Genomic DNA, 13199 nt, shown 5'->3' on the forward strand with positions numbered 1-13199 from the left:
TCCAATCTAAGCATCCTCTGGTGAAACTTGAGATAATTTCCTTATATCCTAAAATATTAGAAGGCTATCCACACTGAAAGGCTCTCGCAGCCTGTAAAGGCTTAGAAACTTTCATACTAATTCACACTGTTTCTCTCCACATCTATTCTTGTTACAATTTTGTTCAGCTCAAATATCTCTTCTCCCTGACTGTTTATCTACTAATACTTAAATTAGAGATAAAGATCCTACTGCCTCTCAACCTCTTTTGTTGTTCTTTTATAAAACAGGTTGTCAGGGCCCTCAGTCATTCTAAGAGACTTTATCATTTCCTGTATGAATTCACCTTTAGAGTATAGATGGTCAGAATAACTCTAACCATTTTCTTATATACCTACATTCACGCTTCCTTCACAGACAAAATACCAGATGCATTCTAGGTCTATGGCTTCATTGTTGCTTTTCATAACCAAAATACATAATGGTTCTTAGGCACCCTGCTGTGGACTGAAACTACTGGATATTTATCTTTTGCCATCTGCAATTGAAAATACTACCATTTGGAAAATAAATTCTATTTGTTCTTAAATAAATGTCTTCATTACGTAGCATTAGATTTGCTCTTATTTCTATTATTGGGTCTAAATAGTTTAATTTCCCCATGTAGAAATTAATCCTACTTCATAATATTCCCAGTTCCATTTCCTGTTAATCATCATTATCAGACTACTACATTTTGTACTAAACAAATTTTTGAAGATAATACAACAGGCCATTCCTAAATGTCCATAGAATGCCTGTTCAGGTAAAGAAAGATAGACTCCTTTCATAAACAAGAGAAGAAGCATATCTTAGTCATCATGAACCTTCCTTCAGGGAAGCTTTCTATTGACTATGAAGAAAGCTTAATCAGAATAGCTACAGTCAAAGCCATGAAGAAAACCATGAAGTTTCCTATGTCATCTAAGATTGGAAGTGAGAGTAATATATAGGTGGGGTTCTGGTCTCTGTAAATCTACCCACAGAGGAATTGAGAGTGCATGCTGAGGATAACTTTGAATCAATACCTTTCATGATGCCCAGGTCTACATTTTTCTGTCACACTGAAATATTTCTCAGCTATACCACCGTGGTTTGTAGACATGTGCGCAGCTATCCATTGTCACATTCTTCTGAAAGCTGGTTATTTGAAATAGAGGTTCTACATAATTTATTCAAGACAACAAATTATTTAGTCAAGACACAGGTCTCAGTTTCTCAGTGCTCAGTAAAAACAAAATCTCTTGCAATGATAAGAACAGCATTCCCAGATAGACAGGAGAAAGTTTTTTTAAGTGATGCAAAGAGAAGGATTATAACTGAATTCAGCAGAAAGAAATATGTTTGGGTTTTTTTCAGACTGCATGCATTTATGAAATACATTTTCATATTTCATACACCAGGGGCTGATGTGGTAGATAAAAGAGGAAGTTGAACTCAGTATTTGGTATTCATGACCAAAAAGCAGAAAGGAATTAAACTCCAGATTGCAAACTAGAAAAGGTTAAAATTGCTTTATTCTAAAATCATCCATTGTATTTTGATTCCTGTATTATTTGAACTCTTAATACAGAAAGATTCAAAGCTGCAGTGCTTAAAAGATGTTACATACATTAGCACCCTCTGTTCAGTATTTCCATAACCTGTTCTCTCGAGGCCTTTTTCTGATGTGCTATTGGTGCCTAAATATTTTTTCTTCACTTGGAAAGAATTATATCAAGGAAAAACCTACAAGATAAAAATAATTTAAAAAACTAATTATAGTTATCACTCTATCATTATATATATTACCAAGTCTAAAAAAATACATTACTATTATAATTCTATCATTAGATATCTTGCTAGTGCTATACAAAACGTGTTTGAGGTAATAACCAAGCCACATGACTAGTACATGAGATATAGTCCTAACTTCCCATTTCTTGGGCCATGTGAAGTAACTACTTCCAGAAGGTTCTTCCACTCTGTAAAGGGATACACGCTTTTGTAAGTATAGGTCTAAGCCTAATGTAAAGTACTGCATAGATGTCATATATAAATTTGCTTAAAGAATAATGCATCAGCTTAGAGACAAAACCTTGCATTCAGCACAACTCAGCAGAGAAAAGCAAAGAAGTGTTTTTCTGCCCAGCTAGGTAGTGTGCCAGTAAGGAAGGAGATTTACCTCTGAATTTGCAAATCTGCTCCAGTATAGCACAAAATATTCAACTATCTAACACAGACAAAGGGAAAGCAGAAACTGGTTGACACCACAAGCTTATTCATCCTCTGAAACCTTTTGTACACCAAATAAAGCCAGAAAGAACCCAGTGCAAAATCAATACAGTCTGTAATTAGATCTGTGAGATGAGAATGAACATGATGATATATTCAAATGAGGCATTATCTCCTTCACAGAGCAGGTTAAAAACATAAGTCATAGAATCTGCAAATCAGAGAATCATTAAGGTTGAAAAAGATCACCAAGATCATCTAGTCCAACCATCAAGTCAAATTAGCCCTTTTCACAGGTACAAAATATCTGAGTCATAGAGAACCAGAATCAGAAAATACTGTAATGTAGTGTGATGAACTAATTACTCTAACTGAATATGGTCTCTTCAAAGCAGAGAACAACTTTAGCAGGCTCTCATACCCAGAAAATACACTTTTGTTCCTGATGGCCATTCACGCTTGTCCTACTGGCAGATATGTGCTTATGTATATGAATTTGTAAAACATCCATAAACAGAGTCAATAAAAGGCTTACACATTAAAGAGCACACAGAGTTAAAGGAACATCTCCAAACTAAAAGAGGAAAACACCTTAACTAACTTTGCTGACCTAAGGGCAGGCTGGAAGTGCTGCTCCGGGCCTCAGTTGCACCCAGAGCACAACATGCAGTGACAGGCAGTCTTGCAGCACTGGCATCACCTACTCATGGCATGTGCCACTAAGAGACAGAGCAAAGTTAGAAAGGGCTTCATTAGCCAAGGTATTTTCAAGTGTACCTTCATAAGAAGGCACAAAACACACCTTAAATCAGATGTTTTCAACTTCTAGCCTCTTCCATTTGTGTTAATCACAGAAAATTTAAGCATCTCATTATTAGAAAGTAACAGAGGAAAAAATCATGCAAATCAAGTGTCAAGGAAAATCAATTTCTTATCAACTGTGTTTCAAATAGTTTTAAACAGATTCACAGGTTTTCTAATCAGTACCAAATAACAACATGATTCCTTTGGGTTATACTGCAGAGATAAAGCTCCCCATTTATGATAAAGCAGACTTTAGCTTGTTTTGCAGAGGCTGTGAAACAAGAAGAAATCCCACACATCTTTTTGGCTTCTTCCTCAAAAGCAGATAGCAGCGTCCTTTGTCGCAACACTTCTGATAAGTGTATTTTTTTATAAAATAGCTAATGCCTTGGGCAAATACAACAACAGAGAAGTGCAGAAATTATTTGAAATTCCTCGCATAGAAGCTGTAAAACTAATTGTGACATGTTAGCTCAAAATACAAAAGCATTTCATTATGCTGCAGATGGCCAGAGTAGAGGAAAAATGTGATACAAAATAAACCTTGATGAGATGAAAAAGTGCATTAGAACAGTTTGATTAATCTCCATCCTGGGGAGTTTTAAGAAATAGAATCTACAGAAGTCTTAAATTAGAGAAATAAATAAGCACATACTTCAGACTTGCACTTTTTCTGCTTCTAATGACTTATCTTCATTTTATCCAATGGTTTTATTGCTGTAGCATTTTCACATCCTTATATTATACTTTTTGGGCAACATGATATGTGTTGTGTCTCCAGAAAACTGTGATTCTCAAACAGCTCTGACATTTTCCTTTTTTAGTTACAGCTCCTTCTGTTAGGAACATAAAAGTAAATTTAAATGTTGAGGAGACATGCTGTTTATTCAAAGATTACCTTGCTGTATTTTTCACTTCTTCTTCTCCAAGATATTGTCATGCCATTTTCCCTCTATTTTTCTTCTCCAAAAATGGGTAATTTCAGGCCTGCTTCACTCTTCATCTGCTGCTTCTCTTGCTGTAGCATACTCACCCCCATGTTATTTGATACAGAGCTGGAAAACTGTAAAGAAAGACAGGACAGTACTCTGCTATATTCACCATATCAAGCATAGCTGGCAGGATTTCAGTACAGACGAAGCAGCTGCAACCAGTGTGGGTGTAAACCACCAGGTTTACTGCCTGCACTAATCACATCTGTCTCTAGCTGTCTCTGACACCACTGTGGAGCACCAGCTGAAAAATTTTACATCTAGGTTACAGAACAAAATCATAGAATCACAGAATCACCAAGATTGGAAAAGACCTACAAGATAATCCAGTCAAACTGTCCACCTATCACCAACAATTCCCACTAAGCCATGTCCCTCAGCACATCTAAAAGTTTCTTGAACACCTCCAGAGATGGCGACACCAACACCTCCATGGGTAGCCGGTTCCAGAACCTGACCACACTCTCAGAGATGAAATATTTCCTAACATCCAACCAGAATCTCCCCTGGCACAACTTGAGGCCATTCCCTTTAGTTCTATTACTAGTTACTTGAGAGAAGAAGCTGATCCCCACCACACCATGATTTCTCTTTGAGTTCTTGTAGAGAGCAATAAGGTCACCCCTGAGCCTCCTCTTCTCCAGGCTGAACAAACCCAGCTCCTTCAGCCACTCCCCATGAGACTTGTGTTTCAGACCCCTCACAGCTTCATTGCCCTTGTCTGGACATGTTCCAAGGTCTTGATGTCTTTCTTGTTGTTAGGGTCCCAAACTGAATGCAGGGCTCAAGGTACAGCCTCACCAGGGCTGAGTACAGTGGGATGATCACTTCCCTGCTCCTGCTGGCAATGCTATTTCTGATACAAGCCAGGTTGCCATTGGCCTTCTTGGACATCTGAGCACACTGCTGTCTCTTATTCAGCATCAACTGATATCCCCAGGTCCATTTCTTCTAAACAGTCTTCCAGACACTCTGCCTTAAACTCTACATGCTAGTCTCTACATGAAAGTCCAAATGCCTTGCAGAGCTGGTTGATACTCCAAAATGGCCCCATCTTGCATAGTAACAAGTAATTGAGGATTAAATTTCAAGTGAGAATAAGCCCAAAAGGAGTCAAACAAGAAATAGTCTCAGCCAGATGTTCTAATCAACTGTGTGATATGTATAGATCCAATTAAAATCATTAGTGTCAATGCAGAATTTGTGAGTGAAAGTGCTTGAAAATTAAAGGTCTCTAAGCCTGAAGAAATAATGAATGCTGAAATGTAGTCATAGTGTCACTCCAAGTCTGAGTAAATATAGAGTTTGTGACCTCTTAATGGTGGAGAAATTTTTACAAAAACACCATTCGTTTTTTTACAGTTGCTAAAAAAAGATTTTTTTTAACCTCCATTTATCAAAAATTCATAAAAAGCCTAGATCAAATAAATGAATGAAGCTAGCATATTCTTATCACCTGTATCACTGCATCAGAGTCTGTAACTCAGTCGTGTCCCATCATCTTCTGGATATAGCACAGTAATGATCACCTTTTATTTCACAGATGGGATCATGCCTTGTATCTTAGCCAAAACATAGGATAAGCTCTATGTCTTAAGTAGCCAAGTAAGAAATTAGTGAAAAGTAATGGTAAGAATTCATTTGTATAGCAGGGTTTATAGAACATATGGTATCCTGAACTCCTCTGTTTGCATTATCTTGTAGATTGCTGTTAGTATCCAGCAGTATCAGTGGACACAAACAGAAAGCAACATAAGTTAAATTATGTGCCCACCTAATAATGAATTAAATGATACGAATAAACACCGTGTCCAATAAAGATCCAGTATTAATGTTTGACTTCTGCTTGTACTGTAGAATTGGCACAGTTTCTTCCATAGCATTTCAGCACATAAAGCTCTTCTCTTTCTGTTTTAAGCAGCACACAGAAGGCAACATCTCAAGGATTCCAAACAAATGAATATGCTGATGCCCAGCTTCAGGAGATTGTCAGAAAAATGCGGGAAAGGGCCACAGCCTATAAAGAAAAGCTGAAAGACCCAGTGCTGTCCTCTCCTGAAGGCAGTCCTACAGCTTGTAAGTGACTATAGAGTACAAGAAATAGTTGTGCATCTGTTGAGTGGAAAGATGAAAATTCCTTTGCTGAAACAGAAATTTTTTCAGTAAGTTTTTCTTACCACATCACATTTACTCATTGAAATGGGTCAGTTTGTGCCTAGTGAAGTCAAGTTATCTGTAAGTATTTACAGGAAGCCAGGTCCCATGGTACGAGTTCCTTCTGAACCAATCACTACAGGATTTGATGGAAAATCTTGGTTAATGTCTAGAATTGTCTCTGTCAAGCAGTTTTATACATTCTAAAGTAGATCCCAAATATCTTTATTCATTACAATGAATCTAAAATTTATGAGGAAACGTATCTCTCTCACTAGTAGATACAGAGCAGTCTGAGATTAGATCTGTTGTGTGAAAATAAATAACATGTTATCCAAGACAGCAATCTTTAAGACACCCTGAGGACTCTACTTACACATTTCAGACAGAGCAAACTCATCTGAAATTCATTAAATGTTGACTTTAGATAAAATATGAAACATCAAACAAATATAATGCTCTTCCTCTTTAGAGGAAAGTTTGTTTTACTTTATTTCTTTTTCATAAAAAATCAAATGTGGTGATTTGATATTCTGCTGTTTTGAGATGTTTATTCCTTATCCAGTTTTTAACAGGCTGGAAAAAATAGTGTCAGAAGTAAAATGAACTGTATCAGTGAAGAAAATTATTCCACTTTTTTTTAAAATTACTCTTTGCTCAGTTACATCTTTTGTACTCCACATAGAACTCACAATTATTTCTTTCTCAAATAACTGTAGATCCACTTCTTAAATCTGCTTTCAAAGATTGTGTAGCTTACTCAGAAATAAAGCAACCAGAATTAATTGGACAAATATGTGGACAAAATTATCCAGCATAAAATAGAATGGAGTTCAAAGGAATGCCACTAGGCTTTCTCACCTTAGAAATATACAAAATCATAGGCTTCCCATTAGTTTCACCTGCTGTGTCAAGCATATCAGATCTTACACAAGGTGAGAAATCTGCCCATGTCAGAGATATCTTTTCTTATCTCCATCCTAATTGTACACATTATATGCAACAATCATATACCAAAATATGCACAGGTGAATTAAGAAAGCTGAATTATGAATTACTTCAGTCTTTTATGGTACTTGCTTTGGGAACTGTCCAAGAAACTGCAGTAATGTATACTGGACTCAACAGGAAGTTGAGTGATAGTATTATTACTAGTGATTTATTATTAGTATTACTATCACTATTAATGATAGTAGACGTACATGATTATATCAAATGTTATTTTATCCTCCAATCTGCTTTCTAATGCACTCAATATTACAATAAGTTGTAGCTTTATTCACTACCAAGTGTTGTTTAATATGATGAGGCTCTTGTACTTGTTAAAATCGGATACCATAATTAAGCCATTGTTAAAATGGCACGTTTTGTGGCATTCTGTGTCACTAGCACCATCAAAGAAGAAGCCTCCGCCCCCACCAAAAGAAGAAAAGAAAGAAGAAAAGAAAGAGGAAGCAGAAGCAAAGCCAGAAGAGGATCACTACTGTGATATGCTGTGCTGTAAATTCAAAAAACCTCCACTGAAAAAGTACATGACCTATCTAAAGCTACCAGACAGCATAGATTCATACACAGGTAAATTAAAAGCTGTGCTTTAAAATGGGCTAAAGCCATGTTGAATTAGTGGCTTAGTTTTACATTGGACTTGCAAGCCAAAGTATGGTCTACATTCTGTTTTGCAATTCAGAGGAATACGCATATCCTACCCTTAAGAACTTTAATTATAGATAAGGAAAAGAGAGAAAACTGATGATAGTAGCAAAGATATGGAAAGACAGAGTAATTTCTCTATTGCCACAAAGTTGGTGTATAAAACAACCACAGTCAATATTCAGTGTCACTTGATCTAGAATCTGTGTCATACATTAGGGCCAAATAGTTCATGTCAGCTATAGCATGCACCAACAAAACATTCTGAGTTTTTCAGATGCATTAAATTTTATATGCTGTCACAAACTCTTCTATTTATCCTTTTGCAATTGCTATTGTAATTCTTAGTTTCAGCCTGTGTCACTTTATCAGCCTGTGCTAATTAAAAAAGAGATAATTATAGGTAGCTCTACGTGGGAAGGTTCCCAAATACTGCATTAACATAACTATGTCTTGCAGAATAAGAAAATATTCCAATTTCATGTCTGCAAATGCATTGTTCTGTCTTTCAGATCGCCGTTACGTAGCATGGCTTATGCTTGTGACAGTGGCCTATAACTGGAATTGCTGGTTCATCCCCCTTCGCTTTGTGTTTCCATATCAAACTCCAAGTAATACAATATACTGGCTTGCCATAGACATCATCTGTGATATCTGCTACCTCTGTGACCTTCTGGTTTTCCAACCCCGAGTGCAGTTTTTAAGAGGTGGAGATATAATTGTAAGTATTGGAAGTAGGATTTCCACCATTAGTGACTATGTATTGGAGTGCATTATAGAAATCTGCTATGTTTTTTTTCTAATATGTCACATCTACACAACTTTTTTGGTTAGCAAATTATACCTATATTCTCCTTCTCTGACCTTTTATTATTCAGTTTTGGAAGAAGAAAGTGTATCTAATGCCTACACTCTGGACAAGCCCTGGAATCTGACATATGGAAGTTCTTTAAAAAAGTAAAACAGATTGGAAAATAACAGATGCAACAGTCAAAATAAGCATAAAATGCTTTCTTACCAGGAGTAAATAGGTGCATCTTTACAGGAATGAGTGATTATAAGATTATATACTCATATATGCATATATGTTTTGGCATGTTTTATGTGAAATGTTCAACTTTCTGTTCATGTTATTCAGAAATCACAGCAGAAGACAGTGCATTGGCAGTGCAGCTAGAGCTGGACAGGATGTAAATGTTTTCTTACAGATTGTGAGGTTATATATATATATATTTTTTTTTTTACAAAAGCAGAATAAATTCTTGTAATCTCAGGATATTTAAATTTATTTGAAATCTTTTTTAAGGGGGAACATATATATATTTATAAACAACTCTGCCTTTTGCTACTGTTTAAAATAATCTTTTTACAGAATAATGCAAAGTAAAACCATGTGTGCATGCCTGAAAAAAGGTAAAGGCTTACCTGTGGCATATAATAGGGAATACAGAGCATTGATTTTTCTTTAATATCTTTCCTACCTTCAATTCTTTAACATCTTATAGAAGAAAACCAAATGCACAAAACAAATAAGTTTAGAATTTCAGCATGATGCTATTATGCCCAACAAACAAAAAAAAATCAAAATTATATATATTCAAAATCAATTTGGAATTAGATTTAGTTCACTGCTTTTATGTAGAATATTATATATTGTGCATAAAAGAAATTGCTAATACATTTACAGAGGAACCTCAGATAGAATTACATAAATATAGTGCAGATAGATTGCAGTGCAGTGCAATGTATTTTTCCATGCCTAGCCATTCAGTAACTGGTAATCTTGCTGAAATCCTACAAAACTCAAGTTCTATGAAGAAGGCTGAAATTGTAATGGAGTTGACCTTTCAGTTCTCTGAAATAAATCTGCTGAAGCTGTTTGTACAATTCACAGATTTTAGTGGGTGAAGAGATCATCTTCTGCTGGATCTCTTGTATTTAGTATAATACCTAAATGATGATAGTAAAAGGAATGGAAATATCTTTAAGATTACAAGTCTACTTTAAAAATGTCTCTGGTATAAATACTGTAAGTATAATAATAGTTACATTTCTCTGCTCTTTTGATTAGCCTTTCTTATTAAGGTATGAAAATCAGTTCCAAGGGACAGTAATTTAAAAATAAATGCCTAATCATTACTAATGAATGCAACGTTGATTATTATAATACTTAAAATGCTTGTATGTTAATGTTGGCTTTCAATGAGCTAATTTTGAACAGCTCTATTAGAATCTTTCTCTTCATTTCTCTAGAAACTACTGATGTAGTTTGGCCTCCCCAAAATGGAGAAGTGTTGCATCAAGCAACAGCTGGTACAGAGACTTTGAGAGGAAAAAGGCAAATGTAGCATAATTCATTAGACAAAAACTCAGATTTGGATAAAAAGCAGATCAACCCCAAATCTAGATCTAATGAAATTTGGCTTAAGAAAAAAATGTCAAACGAAAATACTATTTCTTCAATGGAGTAATGGATATTACTCCATTCTTTCAGACAGTTTTTAAAGGCAATATTAAAAACCCTTATTAATAGAAGAATATTATTACTGTAGAGTAGCAAAGGTTATTCTTCACATGTGGTTCTTGACTTTGCTTTTTTCTCTTTTCATGATTACTGTAGTCAGACAAAGTGGAAATGAAGAAATTCTATCACAGCACTATAAAGTTTCGGGTAAGCAGATCCTTCATTACTGGCATCAGTACTGTTGCTTCTGTCAGAAGGATTACATGGGATCTCATCTTTCCCTGAAAATTACTGTTGATTTTAAATGCCAGCAGAAAGTGTAGAGTTGATGTCATGTTAGTTCTTCAATCTGAAGATGATGTTGCTTCATAGTCATAAACAATATTTAATTGTAAAACATAATAGTTGTAAATGCAATTCTAAATAATAATAATTGGATAAAATAGAATTAATAAAATTCATAGAATCGTAGAATATTTAGGTTGGAAATGACCTTTAAGTTCATCTACTTCAACCATCCACATATCACCAGCACTACCCACTAAACCACACCCATAAGTACAACATCTATGGATGATATGGAAAGGCAAAATATAACAAAAACCAGTATCAATAATAAGAATTATGAAGTTAATAATAATGAGATCCTATGATCCCATGGTGAATATTTTGTATGCAACAGATGGCTTTTGCAGGCTGCAAGCAGAGAGTCTAATTCATACTCTCTCAGACTGCTTCAAGCATCCTGGCCTTAAAAGCTGTAGAAACCTCATGTGTTTCACCTCTCTTCACTTCTACTTTCCAGCCACATGTCTACCATTTCAGTCTTGTCAGAACCCTAATTGAAATAACAGAATGCACTAATAGCTAAACATCTGAGACACTGTCAATAATCCCCATGAAACAGGTAAAAATTTCAGAAACAAGAGGCTTAAGAGTAGGGCAGAGCTGTTACTGTTTCCAAAGGGATAATCTTCCCTAATAGTACTTTGGAAGTTATAGGCATAGCATACTGACTGTTGAAGTTTTATATTCAATCGTGATTTATTCTAAGTAGGTTTTTGACAACAAGTAAATGCATTATGATTACTTTGAAGTTTAAATTGATCTCTTTTCTCTTCAACAGCTCGATTTGATATCAGTATTGCCATTTGACGTTTTATACTTTTTCTTCGGATTCAACCCAGCGTTTAGAGTAAATAGGATGCTAAAGGTAAGTTCTGCATTAAAGACAGATGACTAACCCCACATAAATGCTTCTAAAAGTAAGTGAAAAGTTGTTTATAATATTTAGGAATATGGCACTTAGAAATTGGAAAATATCTTCAGGAATCACCTGAGTCTATGCAACATCAGTAAACTAATCAACAAAGAATACAAGTCAAGATATAGTCTAGCCAACCAAAGTCCTTTCTCCTGATGATAATGCCAGGTTCTGGAAAGCAAGGGTGTGAATTTTAAGGGCAGCATAAACTGTACGCAGCATATGTAAAAATAATAAAACCACTTTTGTCATAGTCTCCAAAGATGTGGAGTGTGCGATGGAGTGTCTGAGGTGGAGCTACATGGCAGCCCTCTCCCTCCCTTTCATGATACTTACTGTACGGGTTAACAGGTTTCCTCCAGGCAAGAACAAACCCTTCTTGAGCTCTCTGTGCTATGACAGGCTTTACACAATTGCAGAAATCTGACCTCTAGAATGAGTGGGACACTTAACAACCAAAACATTGTTTTATTCAGTTTTCCTCTTTGGTTTGCAATTCATCTTTTAAATAAACTTATAAAGAAAATTATACTGCTGCAAAATACATTATTTTCAGAATATGTATGTGAACAGTTACAAGAAAAAGATGTGGGGTTGAGGATAGTGATTTAATTACTTCTTTTCCATTCAGCATAACACATTCTTTGAGTTCAATGACCGTTTGGAAGCTATCCTGGACAAAGCATACATCTACAGGTATGTGTTCATTAAATCCTTGCAGCATGCAATCCCAGGCACAAAACACCTGTTTAATTTCATAAGTCAGTGAAGTACAGGATGGAATTTGGTACGTCTTTAACTGTTCTGTTTAAAATGATATATATTTTAAATCTTTTTATCTTCATTGTAATCATTCAAATAATAAATGTAAAGCTTCATTCATATAGGGAATCCTGTTCAGCTCAACTGGCCTGCTCAAGAGTAGAGGTTATTTTCAGGTGATATGTTCACCACCCTAAAGTTCCTGTCAAAAATTAACTTATTTGAACAATCTGACAGAAGTTTCTTTGGCTAAAGAGCTAACGAATTACATCATATGGTTTCTAATAGCAGAGTCAAATCCTCAGGAGTTGTTTGTTTGTACTTAATAAATAATATAAAGTCATGAGCTTGAGCATATGTATGTCAACATTTTTCTTCAAATATATTCTCCCCACAAACCTGGAAACTTAACCCTTCACTACACTGACTAAACTTCAAATGAGAATCAGTTCAATACAGATCTCCATGATTATAATTGTTGCCTATTGCATTCTGTTCCCTGCTTCTGCATTTCAATTTTCATTTTGTTTCCAACTCAGGCAGCTCATGGACATGGATATGGCAAGTGTCATATCTGCCTCAGCAGTAAGCGCTTCTAGGACTCAAATAACTCCACTACTCTTTCACTAATCCTATCAGCTACTAATAGTGCCACCAGCCCTGGATTCTCCTGTGTTATTCGTTCAACAATAGCTTTGTCTCAGGCATGGGACATGTTCTGTTCTTCTGTGCTTCTGCAGCATGAGTTATTAATTATAATTACTTATAATTAATTATAATTAAACTTATAATTAATTTATAATTAATTAATATATTTAATTATATCACCATGTTATTAAAATAAAGGTTAACATCTTATTTTATTTGAGAAATTATT

The 13199-nt window shown here is 35.3% G+C and overlaps 1 protein-coding gene across 4 annotated transcripts in view; it reads left to right on the forward strand.

Moving 5' to 3' along the window:
• The window catches only part of CNGB3 (cyclic nucleotide gated channel subunit beta 3), a 58586-nt gene that overhangs the window by 20595 nt on the left and 24792 nt on the right, over positions 1–13199 (forward strand). For 2 of the 4 annotated variants that reach the window (XR_014942499.1, XM_085537247.1), the window contains exons 4-9: positions 5947–6104; positions 7572–7757; positions 8345–8553; positions 10453–10503; positions 11423–11509; positions 12192–12256. Coding sequence is in view for 3 of the 4 variants with exons in the window: in XM_085537247.1 (XP_085393373.1) it covers positions 5947–6104; positions 7572–7757; positions 8345–8553; positions 10453–10503; positions 11423–11509; positions 12192–12256 (756 nt within the window). In the remaining variant the exon portion in view is untranslated. The remainder of the gene's footprint in view (positions 1–5946; positions 6105–7571; positions 7758–8344; positions 8554–10452; positions 10504–11422; positions 11510–12191; positions 12257–13199) is intronic. The other 2 variants (XM_085537248.1, XM_085537249.1) reach the window with 1 other exon arrangement.

Source organism: Coturnix japonica, chromosome 2 (genome assembly GCF_054131305.1).
Source record: "Coturnix japonica strain WE chromosome 2, WE-NBRP24, whole genome shotgun sequence".
NCBI classification, from domain to species: Eukaryota; Metazoa; Chordata; class Aves; order Galliformes; family Phasianidae; genus Coturnix; species Coturnix japonica.